This window comes from Letharia columbiana (genome assembly GCF_014066305.1).
Source record: "Letharia columbiana isolate WasteWater2 chromosome Unknown Sc0000049_s0, whole genome shotgun sequence".
NCBI lineage: Eukaryota > Fungi > Ascomycota > Lecanoromycetes > Lecanorales > Parmeliaceae > Letharia > Letharia columbiana.
In genome coordinates, this window is record NW_023501093.1 from 260057 (window position 1) to 273846 (window position 13790).

The 13790-nt window shown below is 48.4% G+C and overlaps 5 protein-coding genes across 5 annotated transcripts; 1 reads left to right on the forward strand and 4 right to left on the reverse strand.

Moving 5' to 3' along the window:
- Positions 1-642: 642 nt before the first annotated feature.
- HO173_010510 (uncharacterized protein) lies at positions 643-2437 on the reverse strand (the record flags this gene model as incomplete). Its single annotated transcript, XM_037312395.1, has 2 exons — positions 643-1827; positions 1916-2437. 2 exons carry the CDS (start codon positions 2435-2437, stop codon positions 643-645), a joined length of 1707 nt encoding a protein of 568 aa, XP_037160800.1.
- A 2219-nt stretch (positions 2438-4656) lies between these two features.
- HO173_010511 (uncharacterized protein) lies at positions 4657-7584 on the reverse strand (the record flags this gene model as incomplete). The annotated part of the gene is made up of 11 exons (XM_037312396.1): positions 4657-5190; positions 5258-5450; positions 5511-5710; positions 5761-5859; positions 5910-6167; positions 6222-6677; positions 6739-6969; positions 7039-7167; positions 7243-7310; positions 7367-7513; positions 7563-7584. The coding sequence occupies 11 exons, from the start codon at positions 7582-7584 to the stop codon at positions 4657-4659; spliced, it is 2337 nt and encodes a 778-aa protein (XP_037160801.1).
- A 311-nt stretch (positions 7585-7895) lies between these two features.
- Positions 7896-8238, reverse strand: HO173_010512 (uncharacterized protein; the record flags this gene model as incomplete). Its single annotated transcript, XM_037312397.1, has 3 exons — positions 7896-7982; positions 8045-8159; positions 8207-8238. The coding sequence occupies 3 exons, from the start codon at positions 8236-8238 to the stop codon at positions 7896-7898; spliced, it is 234 nt and encodes a 77-aa protein (XP_037160802.1).
- Positions 8239-9134: 896 nt separating this feature from the next.
- HO173_010513 (uncharacterized protein) lies at positions 9135-10732 on the reverse strand (the record flags this gene model as incomplete). Its single annotated transcript, XM_037312398.1, has 4 exons — positions 9135-9230; positions 9289-10145; positions 10204-10378; positions 10478-10732. The coding sequence occupies 4 exons, from the start codon at positions 10730-10732 to the stop codon at positions 9135-9137; spliced, it is 1383 nt and encodes a 460-aa protein (XP_037160803.1).
- Positions 10733-11033: 301 nt separating this feature from the next.
- HO173_010514 (uncharacterized protein) lies at positions 11034-13291 on the forward strand (the record flags this gene model as incomplete). The annotated part of the gene is made up of 4 exons (XM_037312399.1): positions 11034-11042; positions 11119-11175; positions 11265-12083; positions 12137-13291. 4 exons carry the CDS (start codon positions 11034-11036, stop codon positions 13289-13291), a joined length of 2040 nt encoding a protein of 679 aa, XP_037160804.1.
- Between the last annotated feature and the right edge of the window lie 499 nt (positions 13292-13790).

Sequence of the window (13790 nt, forward strand, 5' to 3'; positions counted from 1 at the left end):
GTCTGCATCAATTCGTGGAGACACGTCCTCATAATAGATCAGAATGAAGCTTATAACCACTCTCAATTTCCCACTTTGGCCTCCTTGCGATTCATCAGAGCAGGCCTAATAGACCTTGTCCACCATGAATTAGAGAAAAGATGGAGCTTTTAAAGTTCATCACACTCTTGATAGATCTGGGTTAATCCTCTCCACGAGTATTAGATTCAAGCCATTACAAATGTATTGAATTACCAGATTTCTAGAAAAGCCCCTCTCTGTCTTCATCATTTTCCAATCTCTCGTGGCTCTCTCGGTGTTTGGAAACTTAACCCTCGTCCCTCGCCATTTACGGAAATCGAGCTCGTGCAATTCCATTGACTTCGGAAACATGGTAAGTACTCCTCGCGATCCACTGAAGTCAAACTCGTGCAACTCCAGAAGGAAAAGGCGCCATCAGATGCACGTTCCTTGAAGATCGTAGGTGGATGTTGGATAGCAGCGACATGGCAGGTGCCCAACCATTCGTACGCCTATTCTGGGTGTAAGTCGTGGTCTTGTTGACGTCTCGGGGAACAACCACACGCTTAAAATTTCAATTTCGGTTTTGCGCCCAGATTCTTCCTGTCAGGGGCAGTGAATCGAAATTAGCAAATAGCCGTCTCACATTACAGCATCCAATACTCTTCGCTTGATCGTCCTCAGCTCTTCCTCCTTTTCCAGCAGCCTTTTCTTCAATGTCAGCGCTCTCCGCTTCCAGTCAATGTTCTCTTCCTCTTCGTTCCCGTCATCCTCCCCATCTTCTTCGGAGATCTCATCCAAGTCGTTGAAGAATTCGACGGATGACCTCCGTTCATGGTTCACAGACGCTTGCCGATTACTCTCACCATTGATAAGAACTCTAGGTGGCGTGGCAAGCCGCACAGGTCCGCCAGAATGCTCCGGTACTTGAAGCTGCAATTTGTTAGGTTTTCGGGGTTGGGACAAATCGCCAAAGGCGGGCTGCTGATTGAATGTGAGGCTTTGCTGGGTACTTGGAGGCGTCTCGCGGCTTGGGCTTGGACTGGTATGGGTGGGTGTGCCAACGCTGATTGCAGGGGTTTCTTTCGCGTTTGGATTGACGGGAAAGGTTGAGAATGGCCCATCCTGTACTGAGCGATTGCTCGGAGGTCTGCCTCGTAGCTTGCCGGAGGTTGTACTGGTAGTCGATGGCCATGCGCTAGAAACAGCAGGGCCGTGTCTTCTACGGTTCCTGTTTGGCGATTTGCTTGAATTGGTTGAAGGGTGAGCAGACCTGGGCTCGTCGAATGCTAAGCTGGCGGAGAATCCATTTCTGGGAGCAATGGCGGACTGGGAATATGGAGAGGAAGCTGTTTCGTTGCTGGTAAAACGCCATCGCGTGTGCTGACCCATGCTCTGAGCACTCAGCTGATTTGGAGTAGATGTCTGCCCGGTACTGGGCGTCTTGGGTGCAATGGCTACTTGAGCTGCTGCCCATGGGTCACTTTGCTGGGCTTGTGCGCTCCAAGGCATCGCGCTAGATGGGGCTGTTGAGTACTGCTCCTCAAACATGCTTGTGAAATCAGCGCTGCTAGAGCGAGTATGCAATTTTTTATTCGCCGCAGTCGCTTCGACTTCAGCCTCAATGTCCTCGGCTTTTCGTCGGCCACGTTTGGGTCTCCATTGAGGCAGCAGAGCACGCACGGCGAGGTCTTCTTCTGGCGGTATACCATCTCGTACAGTCTCTGCTAAAGATTCCTCAGTCGCGGGCCTTTCTTCAACATATAGAGTGGGCTTGCTATGCAGATAATTGAAGAAAGCATCGACGTGGAAAGCATGAAGCCATCGCTGTTGACACAGAAATCAGTACATCTAAGAGTGATAGCAGATGACAACAGGACGGCAATGAGATCAATATGGGAGAGAGGGTGTGTACTTTTAGCCTGACAGCGTACTGCTGGACCTTCTGAGAACTTTGATTCTTCGCAGCGTCTGGCTGCTCAACGCCCAACTCTATCACAAGCTGGGTCCAAGTCTTGATGTCTTTAGCTTCCAGCCTAGAGATCAAGCCGAACAAGGTGTATGGACTGAAAGTCTTTCCATCGCTCTTTGGCGGTGTACGAAAACCTTTCTTCAACTCGCTGGTATCAACATTTGCACGAATAGATGGATTACAATACATGATAAACTGAACATAAGCATCATCGATAGAGTTGTCGTCGATTTCTCTCAACGGTAGTTCACGCTCTGTAGAAGCGTTGTGATTAGGGTGAAAGCCATTCGGAATGATATGATGATTGGGGATTTGAGGTCTTCCGTAGGCAGCATTAATTTGTGATTGTTGGATATGATGGTTTTCAAGGTTTGGATCAATCATGGAGGCGGTGGGAGCAAGAGTGACGGGTTCGGTGGCCCGACGGGCCAAGGGGATTTGATGAGACTGATAGAATTGATGCATCGTGTTGCCCGTTTCAAAACCATGTACAGAATCCCTTTTCTCCCCCCACCCCAACAATTTAGAGGCAGAACAAGAACAAAGAAGTCTACTTTTTCCCAGGTAGGGTATGTCTGCAAGTGCTTTCAGAGAGTCAGCTTAGCTGATTGCGAGCCCACCAGCTGGCAACAGACTGCCGCTGCCCGCTGGTGCCGCCGCGTCAGCCCCACCGAAGGAGGGAGGGGGCCAGAAGCCCGAGCGAGTGTGTTAGAAAACACCTCAAGAGCTTCAACCACCCAATATCGCAGCTCTTGCTTCTTGGGAAAAGGTCGAACGATTCTTAACAATAATTAGGGTTACTGAGCAGAGCAACTGTTGGTGAAAATTTGAATGATGAAGAGGATAATTAGGCTGCTATTGATGGATTTTGACGGTCAAAATGCGCTGTAAGAGGTAATTGCAGAGGGGTTTGCTACAATTTACAAAGAGCGAAAAGCCCACACTTTTGCGCAGGACATTTGGGGATAACATGTGTATTAAGAGCTGATCTCCTGATAAGTGACATGAAAGAACAAGTACTCTACTTTTTGTCCTATACACATTAATATAGCATATTGCTGTGGTTCAACAGCCGTACTAGGCAAGAAATAGAAGATCCCTCAAGTTCGGTTTGAGCGTTGTCGTATTATCAAGCGGGCAATAGCGGGTCTGAATCTTCACTGGTGCCATGGGACTGGCAATGAATCAACTTGTATATACATGCTTTTGACCAAACGGAATGGTCTGCATGTTCGAAGTTTTCATCAGGAATAGCTTACGAACTCGGGTGCTCTTCATGGTGCTTCCTTGGACCACCAACGCTTGAAGGTGTCCGAAGAAGATAGCTGGATATTGAGCACAGATGTCATTGAGAGCGAATCATAAGCAGCCAGACCAGCGCCACATCTAGCACTGCCTGTGGTCGACAACATGTCCATTGAGGAGACAGACAGCAAGTCGCAAGTAAAAGCAGGACTCGCAACAGTGGAAGTCCTGTTATTAGCAAGAAGGATAGAGTTTGATGCCATCAATTACACTGTTTGGACTGCCTTTATGTCATATTCTTCAAATATCGTTGGCTTGATACGAATACAAGTGTGATCTTCGAAGATGCTAGCATAAAGGTTGCCATCTCTTCGAGAGCAGTACGGGGCTCGGCTTTGCGTACTCTACGTTATAGGCATGATACCACCGGATAAGCACATTCCTCCGGTCATTGACTTGAATTATTTAATAGAGATGTCCTATGCAGGATGTTGTTGTTCCTAGGTCTGAAAAAAAACGTCGGCCAAGCGATTTGAACAAAGAAGCCAGTTCATCTAAAAAGGTCTATCATGCCCGATTTTCACTGACGGCGCACTCCTTGCATTCATGTTCAGGACATACAACATTTGCAACCTATGTAGTGGCGTTTTCTCAATTCCCAACTTCGCCTCAGCGTTCGTTGCGAGAGGTTCTGGTTCCTTGATTGCCTATACATCAATCCTTCCATCGCCTCGTTAAAGATGACATAAGTCAATTTTGCTTCCAACTTAGATACTGTGTAAAGAGAGCAGTCGGCGACAGAGTACGTTTAGGGGTCGTCTTGAGGAAGAAGAACGCTACCACCCCATACACTGATGCGATTGTTCATCTACTGCTGGACTACCGCGCAGACCTGAGCTACGAGGGTGGGCTGATTAGATATGTCTCTGATGAGGGAGCCAATTAGGTAAGTTTGAGTATCGGGAACCTGGTATCCAACCAAGACGACGTTGCCCACGAGGACGTTTGGACATAAACTCAAAGCAGAAGTGGACAGTGAGCGCAGAAAGTGAAGGAGCAACAGGGGAGGGCTGCGATTCGGCAGAAGAAGCGCAAACGATGGTTCAGCGAGCGAGACGTTTCTAAGATTGAACCTGTTGTGAACAAAAGTGCCGTACGCTCCAACCTTGGACTAAGAGGACGATGCAACACTTAGGCCCCATGTCACAGCTACTTATGGGACGGCCTGGCAATTGCAATGATTAGACGAGAGACGATAGGCGACTGGTTTTCTCCGCGTTTTGATACTTACTCGCGATCACACCAGTTTCCTCTTTCCGGTTGTCTTGCGAATGCAGCATCACACACATCAGCTCGCACCAACAATGACTCCGTTCCATCGCCATTAGTACGAACTTGTGATCACTCCTCTGAAATGAGCCATAGCGACACTCGGAGGTTCACTTCGGCAAAATCCGAGGTACCATCCACCAAGCGTGATAGAGCTCATTACTCTTTGCCACTTCCACTTTTAGGATCTCCCGTGCGTCCTGGGACGCTGCTTTCGACATGGCCTTCTTTGATGTTGCAATCATTATGTTTGCTGTGATGCAAGCTCTGACGATGTTCTTGACCGAGGCTCTCCACCAGTCTTCGCATCCAACGCACCGTGCTGTCTCGGCTTTCGTCTTGCTGATAGCTTCCCAATCCTTTCTGGCTGCTTTCAACGCTTGATCTGCAAAGTCCAGGATTGCAACCGCTTGATCGTTGGTTTCAATCTTTGTGGATGCTGTCTGATGGGAAGGATCTCCTGCATCTCTCTCGAGAGTGTGAAGAGAAACACGAGATGCAAATTCGGGATAAGACGGCACCTCAGGGAGAGACACAGAAAGAAAGGGCTGCACTCGGAGAGAATAGCGAAGCGCTGGCGTGCCGTACGGCAAAGGATGGTATGGAGCAGGAATAAGTCCTAGATGAGCTAAGAATGAGAAGAGCTAATGCCGCGGTAGTGAGCACGTTGGCAGATATTCAAAGAGACAACGGAGGCGGTGTCAGACTTACACAGGAGAGACCCTCGGCAAAAGATTGAGTCGCCGATGCCTCAAGCGTAGCGAAATCCAGGAAAGAGAACGAACGGCGAAATGATGTCTTCTGCTTGAGCGTTGGGTTGGCGATGCGCTTAAGCCTGTGCGCGCTGAAAGTTCGAATACGCTCTATGTGCTGAAGCCGAGTGCTTGCCAGATGCTGCAGATACCTATAAATAGCGACTTCAGCCCTTACACATGGTCTGTGGAGGGGTTTCCAGTCTAGATACCAATACATTCCAGCTAGCTCGTCAACTTGGTAGATGTCTAGCTCGAAGCCCATCTGCACGATCCACTCCATCTGGCGCAATTTGTAATAATACGCCCATGACGACAGGGGAAACGACCATATCTCTTCGTTTGGCGCACTTAGTTCCCTAATCGGCTCTTCTTTGGTGTACTTGCGAAGTTCGGTGTCAATCCCTTCAGCCTATTCTATATTTAGCAATAGACAACAGTCAATGTATGATCGGGACCAACATCGAACTGTAGATTCTCCCATTCAACAGCATCGCGACAAAGGATGCGTCGTAATCGAGATCTGTTCAGGCATAGATTTCTAGATATGTTGAGAAAACACTGCTTCTCTTAGCTGCACGAGCCAATCGTGACGTTCATGCTAGACTCACATCCGCAGCTTTTGTCACGAAAGCATCCATCCTCTTCGAGATCTGAAACCTAGGATCTTGGGGCGCTTCGATGTCACCATTGGCTGGGTCGACAAGGATATCTGCAGGCAGCACAAGTTCTTCGAAATCATCAAAGAGAAGTTGCTTCAATGATATGGTCCCAAGTACCCTCATCTCGCTGAAAACCAGTGACTGCAGTAAGCATCGTATGTAAATGGAAGGTTGTGGTATTCGAGATTGGTATGTCAAGACGAACGTCTAAGGATAGGTCAGAACAGCTTTGGTCAAGCGCCACAAGTCAATTCCGCCCACCATGAGACGAGTTCCAGCCTGAGAATCCAGGATTCGGTAAGCATCCCTACCGTTCTGACAGATACCACTTAATCGTGAGAGAGCCTCGTCAAAGCTGATCCTGACTATTGGTCGCGGAGGCACGCTGCTAGCTAGCTTACGCTGTATCTTTATGCCGAAAGAGTTCTCTATCGGCACACCAAGCTTATTCGTCTGCGAAAGCATGGGAAGTAGCTCGAGGCACCTCTCCCATAGCCTCGCTCTTTGACGATCCAAAAATCCATCTGATTGGACAGCAGACAGCAACGTTTTTCGAAGTTGTAGCCGATTGAGGAGGGCGTCTCTGAAGGGACGATCCATCGACTCTATTTCTTTAGTGACAAACGCCATGGCATCCTCTATTTTCGTAGATATATCGGACAATTCGAAGTCGTCGAGCAATTTCCGATGGTACAGACTCACCACAAAGTCTTCTTCCTATACAAAGTTGGCAATTGACTAATTGCCCCCAATCCACCATCGGAAGAAGCGGACTGACCTCGTAGTAATGCTCGGACATGATTCTCCTACGTACAAAGTCGCAAGTTTTGACTAGGCCCAGGCAATATGCCCGAAGTACTAGGTGTAGCAGCTTATTCCCTGGTCCGGACGTCTTGTCCCGCTCAAAACGAGCTTGCTCCAATGTCTTGGGATCGGGCCAGAGAAGTTGATCGATATATGCTGAAGTAAACAACGACTGTGAAAGAGGATGTCCCATGTGCCACGTCATCTACGATACCTACGATCAGTATCAGAAGAGTCCATTGCTCCACATCATTAGGGTACAGCGAAAGCACACCTCAAAGCATAACATTTGGTCCATGATTCCGAGGACCTCCTCTGGTAGTAGCTCTCTCAGGACATCGTAATCATGCTCTACGGATTCACCAGATGTCAAGAAACCGCTATCCATCTTAGGATCCATGATCTATCACAATCTCTCAGCAGTTGATATTGAAATTTTTGCGTGTTGTATGCCGCATTCGCAAGACTGTACGCTTACCTCCAGTGCTCCCACTGCTTCGAATAGAGTGAAGTATTCATCTTTAACAAGTTGACCGGTATTGAGAGCTGTCTAAAATCAGGACTGTATTCTGTCTTCGACCATGCTTGTGAATTACACGGACCTGATGCGGCGGCGAAGAACTCGGAGGTAACATTCTGAGTCACAATACGTTTGCTCTTTGATTGTGGGGGAAGCGGAGAGTGATGCTGCTGTCGCACGTCGTGGTGATCCGGTGCGCTGCTGAGCTTCGAAAAATCCGCCATGAGGTCTCCGGGTTTTCTTAGTTGTGCGATTGCTGGAAAGGATATGGATCTTACCTTTGACGACTTCGAAATTCATGTGGGCTTAAGTCAAGACCGTTGACTATTCGTTCGTGTAGATACACGGGAAGGTGACCTAAGGGTTGCAAGAAGTTACGGAGAGACACGTGATTTGCTACAAATTTGATGTATCTTCTCTTCGATCAACATTATTCTTCCATTTTGCTACCAGCAAATGGAAGTACCAGTTATCTATCGATCTTGTTGATTCCTCGTAAAAGCATCATCTACGGTGAGAGGTGCCTTTCCGCAAGCCTACGACCAGCGTATCTATACACTTGGGAGCCTTTCCCCTCGTTTCCACGCCCCAAAATCCAGCAAACTCCCCTATTACTGTCCTTGTCCATGCCCAGCTCCTTCTGCCATTGAACTAGCATTTGCCTGGGCGAGACTCTTGTTCTCTCCTTGTTTGCCATTCTGCATCATGCCTCGTTAGTTCTCTCTGGTTCGATTTTCTCAACTGTCCAAGCCAGACCCACCTCCCATTTGGCGAACTTCAGCTCCATCTCTCCTCGTCTCTCGGCCTTCAGCCGTTCTCCTTCCTTGAGTGAGCGTCGGACAACGCGGGCTGCGACGGCTAAGTATCGGTTGTAGCTGTGATCTGTCAGCCATTGAATCCAGTTGAAGACAAGTAGACAAACGTCAGGCCTGAGGCTTTCCAGGCGAATGCCATAGTTGAATCTTTGGGGTGTGTGATGGGTCGTAAGATGTTATGGATGGACGGTATATTGCGCGAGGATTCGACTCAATTTATTCGTGCTGTCCAGAAGTGAGTTCTTTGATAGAGCGAGGACACCAATAAATCCTTCCACTTAGCCGAATATCGGTTAATCTATTATTGGTGTCCTCGCTTTATCAAATATGAGCGAAGCGAATAGTCGGACTACGATTAGAAGCTTTGCATCGCGGGACGGGCGATTACAGGTAGCGTGTCACCGTGTGCATAAAGCTTTAGAATTCTTGGCATCGAGAAAATCGCACACACCACATCAACTATGTGCCCTTAAACCCCCTAGAGAACCACCACCGCGTGGTTTAACAACGGGATCCCTATGTGCAAGATACTCGATTCAATGTACTCTACAACTACTCCTAAAGTTGAAATTCTTGGAAGGCGTTCAGAGCAAGCTATCTCTAGATGCTTTATCACGCCCTAGAATAATTATAGAATATCCGGAAACCGGAGGCTCTGGATTTTGGGGCAAGTTGTAGAGTAGATAAAACCGAACATCTTTCATGTTAAGCAAAACATCTTTTCTGCAAGCACGAGATATTGACTTTACAATAGAGTTAAAAGGTACCTTAGTTTATAATGTGTAAGTGTGTTTTTTTTTGACCCGAGAATTCCCAAGCTTTGTGCACATGTTAACCATCCACGGAGATACTAAAAGTAATAGTAAGGTAGGCATCATTTCCGATGGAAGGCTCGGAATGAAGACTGGACTAAGCTACCAAAATCATGGTAGCTCCACTGGTGTTAATTAACAGCGAACACTCCAAGGCGCATTGTCAATGTTTCCATTCTGTACTTGTAGCTGATGTGACAGAGACAGCGCCAGATCAGCCCACTCACACATTCAGGCCTATCTCCTCCGCAAAGGGTAGTATAAACAAGTCACCGACGGTTGAGACCGTTGCTCTTCCGTCCAGCAGAGATTTCGCAACCTTTCAAGAGCAATCCTCGTCAGCAAAGGCGTATATCGGAATTTGGGACGAAGCCTACCGTCTTGACTTGATCTTCGGTAACGGTATCAATAGACTTCCCAAGCTCATCAATCTGGAAGGCTTTGCCGCCTTGTACCAGTCCAGCACCTGTCAGCTCAATGCCTGTATTCATATTTTGGCCCGATTCCAGCGCTTTAAACTTTGCTGCCGCAACAGCCTTTTTGATTTCTTCCCTGCCGACGTTGCCAGCGGCCACGCTTTTGATAGCCTTGACAACTTCTTGACTAGCTTGCCTTATCTGATCAGCATTGCCGTACATTGAAATGGTAAGTAGCCCTGCGTCGGAGTATGTATGATGTGCGGTGGCAGTGTGTGCTTGTGGATAAGCGGCAGTGGCCTTGGACAGCAGGGAAAAGCCTGGCGTCCATTTGATATTTGATTGGCCTCCAAGTAGCGCTGCCAGGACCTGACTCTCTGGTTTGTACGAATTTCCTGTTGCCGATCCTGACCCAGGGAAAGCGATGACCATAGTATTTCCAGAGTCATGAGCTATACGCTCCTCACCGCCGTAGTATTTGGTAGATTCTGTGCCAGTTGACGGAAAGTCCTGCGGCGGTGATTGATCTAATTCGGTAAAGAACTCATTAATCCATTTCGATAGCTCTTGGTGGTCGGCACCATTGGCGACAACGGCGAAGTTTGACTTGGCATACGCGACACGGCTGTACTGCTGGAGACGGTTTTCATTGAGGTATTTGGTCATCGGCGTGGACGAAGACGGGTGGAGAGAGTTCCCAAGGCCACGATGAAACGCGACACCGTGAGCTGAGTTCATGGCAAACTCGAGAGGATTACCGAGCAGCTCCTTTCTTGAAAAGTTCATATTTGGCTCGACCTCTTCGTGAAGCTCGTGGGCTTGCGAAGCTGTCAGTCCTTGAGAGACTTTGGACAAAGGAAAAGGACAGCAACACACCGGTGTACTTGGTTTGGGATATGACCTCTCCTATTAGCTCGGCGAAGTAAGGCAAGTCATCTCTGAGGAATTTTGCGCCAACGACGAGGTTTTCCCTTGAATGGTAAGAGCTGTACTCTCCTCCCAACAGTTCAGTCTCTCTTGTAATCCTCAGAGCAGACCGCTTCCAGGTGTTCTACAAATACGCCGAAAAGCAATCAGCGCGACTGTTCTTCCATATGTAGACGTGTGTGCCTTAACGTCAATTGGGCCGTCAATGCAGTGAAAAACAGACCTTGAATGAGAACTTTTCGAGACCCTCCGAGAACCCCGGCAATGGTTGGTATCGGGTTCCTGCCTTTGCGACGACTGCAAGATGTGTCGTAGGCCCTGGAAGATCTCTACTTGCAACCTTCACCCCTCCAGCATCTCCAATTTCATATGAGAAGCTCCCTGATGCCGCAGTCGCAAGGCAACGCCAGTTGTTCGATCTCATCTGCCATTGAAGAGCGCGCTGCCCATTGCGGGCTAGAGCCGCTCTGGGTATCATATTGGCGGGCGAACAATAGAGGAAAAAAGCCCCACAGTTATCAATGGTTGCTAGCGAAGAGCTTGAGAGATCTTCGTGTCGATGGCAGTCACACGGGTGCCGGCCAATATATTGGCCGGCGGTAGCATTGGCATGAATCCGCCGGACTTCACCCGATATCCAATGATTGCGGCGCCCCACAGAGTGGAAGAAAGGTACAAGAAGCCATAAATTTATATCACTTTAGCACACCTCTTGAGCGCCGGTGGTAATACTCGTGGCAAATCTAGACGATTTGGCATAGTCTCAAGAATGTTTAGATATGTCTCGAGTAAGTGCGCGTTCGAGTCTCTCTCGGGCTTTTGCCTCAAGATCTTGTGTCTACAAGCTGACACCCATTTTCACAGCATGCCTACGAATTATGCACCCTCCTTGTCGATGACACATATGGGGAGTTGACTTCGGTGAGCAGATTTCGGTCGTCCATTCTTGTCGGTTGTAGAAAGGAAAATAGGGCGGAGCTCCGTGGGAAGAAAAAGGCTGAACACAAAAGCGTATCTTCGAAGTTCTACTCTGTTATGGACGCCTGTCTCTCCCCGCACTACAACATCACACACACCTCTCGTATCGCTTGGTCAAACATGGCTTATCCGTCCTCGTTCAGCAACACTTAGTCCTTTGGTACACCTCTTCGGACGATCACCTGACCCTATATGAAGCCAATACCACAGTTGCATATTCCCTTGTGCGATCCGGCAAATATATTAAGATTGCAGAAGCTCAAGCCGGTGAATTTGCTGGCAAAGTTATATCTGATCTCTTGCTTCTAGGACACGCTCGAGTCGGTGATCTAGTGCAAGCTTATGGAGTGGGCCAATCCAGGAGTACCCATGATCGTCTAGCTGCCACTCGCGGACCACCTAGCAACCCTTTGTCGGGTCTATCCGAAGGTCGAAATGAAGAACAAAGTGTTACGCTTGAGTCAATATATGGGACACTTTGTGACCTCCTGCGAACTGAGTCTGTATCACGGGTCCATCTATCTCATTTCCGCTCAGACGCCGACAATCGAAGCGAGGCAGAAAAATTGGTTCCAAAGCCAGAAGAATACAAAGCAAAGAGTAAGAGGGAGCAGGATGCTCAACATGAAGCGGCGGTCAAACGAAAGCTCAAGGAGTGGAAATATTGTGCCGACGGAGAAGAGGGTGAGGTCGAGGATCTCAGGAAAGGAAAGAAGAGGCTACATCAAGACAGTGAACCCCGGCGACCAGATCAGAAGCGCCAACGGCTCTACTCACCCTTGATTCAAGAAGTCGTTGGCATACCGGGAGAAGTCTATCTGCCAATGCTGGGGGAGACTGACTACTTGGATGTACGAAAATTGGAAATTCTTCGAGAAAGGGCCGGACAACTGACTCTTAGTAGAGCAATCTCATCCTTCGGGTCAATCATGCCAAGTTCGTCGTCTTGATGAGGAATGACCACCTCGTCGACCTAGCAGATCGAATAATAAGCACGAGCACTGCCAGAGTCTATGCTCAAGTACTCCGTGCGTTGGAACCAAAAGTACAAGAATGTCGGGAAGAGCCAGAGGACTTGAACAAAATAGACGCAGAAGCTGATCTGGGCTCCTTACCCCAAGTTTCCACAGACGAGCTAGTAGGTGCAATCAAAGACTCTTCCGAGCTGGTCAATGCCTTGGGTAAATCAGACGATGGAAGACTCGACATGGCACAATTTGATCACCCCAAGAAACGGCGGAAGAAACAAGTGATTAGCGACAACGGGTCAGTGGTTGATGGTGAAGCCAGTCTAGATGAAGAAGAGGATGCTTCTGATTCTAATGATGAAGACAACATCTCAGACGTCTCTTCGGATCTCGATGAGGTCAATGGCGAAGCAGGGTTTGACCCTAACGCCATGCCCAGTTTCTCTCATAATCCACACCGCGAACCCATCCGCAATCATCTTCTCGTCCTCGCTATGCACCCTTTAAGCTTTCTTCAACATCTCCCAAAGACATCCATTCTTCCCGAACGATGGACGATCGACTTCCCCACACTAATGAAGAACGTTATCCACCACACCCTTCTCGAGATCATTACATCTCGCCATGGCCTACCCGCCGCACGCCTTACCCGCATCCTCTTCGACAAGGGGAAAACGGATGAGAAAGTATTGTGTTCTACCTCGCTCCTCGCTCAGAAGACTATGCGCAGCTACCTTCTCCCACTCCACAAAGCCGGTATGATCGGATTACAAGAAGTGCCCCGAGACAATAGCCGCAATCCTCAACGCACAAACTTCCTTTGGTTCTTCGACCCGGAGAGATGCAAGGCGAAAATGTTGGAGGAAACTTACAAGACTATGGCGCGATGTTTAGGAAGGGCGAGAGTGGAAGGGGAGAAAGTTAAGGGAACGGTAGAGAAGGCCAGCAGGAGCGATGTTATTGGTAAAGAAGAAAAATTCCTCGGCGTGCAGGAACTCGAAGCGTTGAACGTATGGAGGGAGATGGATGAGAGGATCTGGGGGGAAGTATCTAGGTTAGATGATTTAGTTGCTTGTCTGAGGGACTTCTGAGTTCCGTGACGCTTGAGAATGCGCAGATAGACGGCAAGGAAAGTTAGGAAACTTACAAACCTTCAGTTTTCGGCTGAATCTAAGAAATAAAAGTGTGTCTAGATTATGGAAAGGAGAACGATGGGCCTGGTGGATCGAAATGAACCTTACGAATAGAATACATAGCCAACAACACCCGGCCAACGCCTGCAGCATCTGTTCAATCTGCCAGCCTTCACTTCTTTTGTCAACGCTGGCTGCCATCACTCGCACTGATCCGGCTGCTCAAGCTATTTAGGGGTTCTTCGAAAGCCTGTATGATTGGCCAGTATGCAACTGGTCAGATACTGTTCGCCAGCGTTGAGCAATGCTCCCAGTAGTCCGCCCCCAATTTCTAGACTATTAGGGGGACTGGTCCATGGATGGACGGACTATATATGAACCAGTCTAGATGTCTGGACGGACTAGTCCCACTATTAGTCTAGATATCAATTTGTGTAAGTGGTTTTGGTGGTGTATA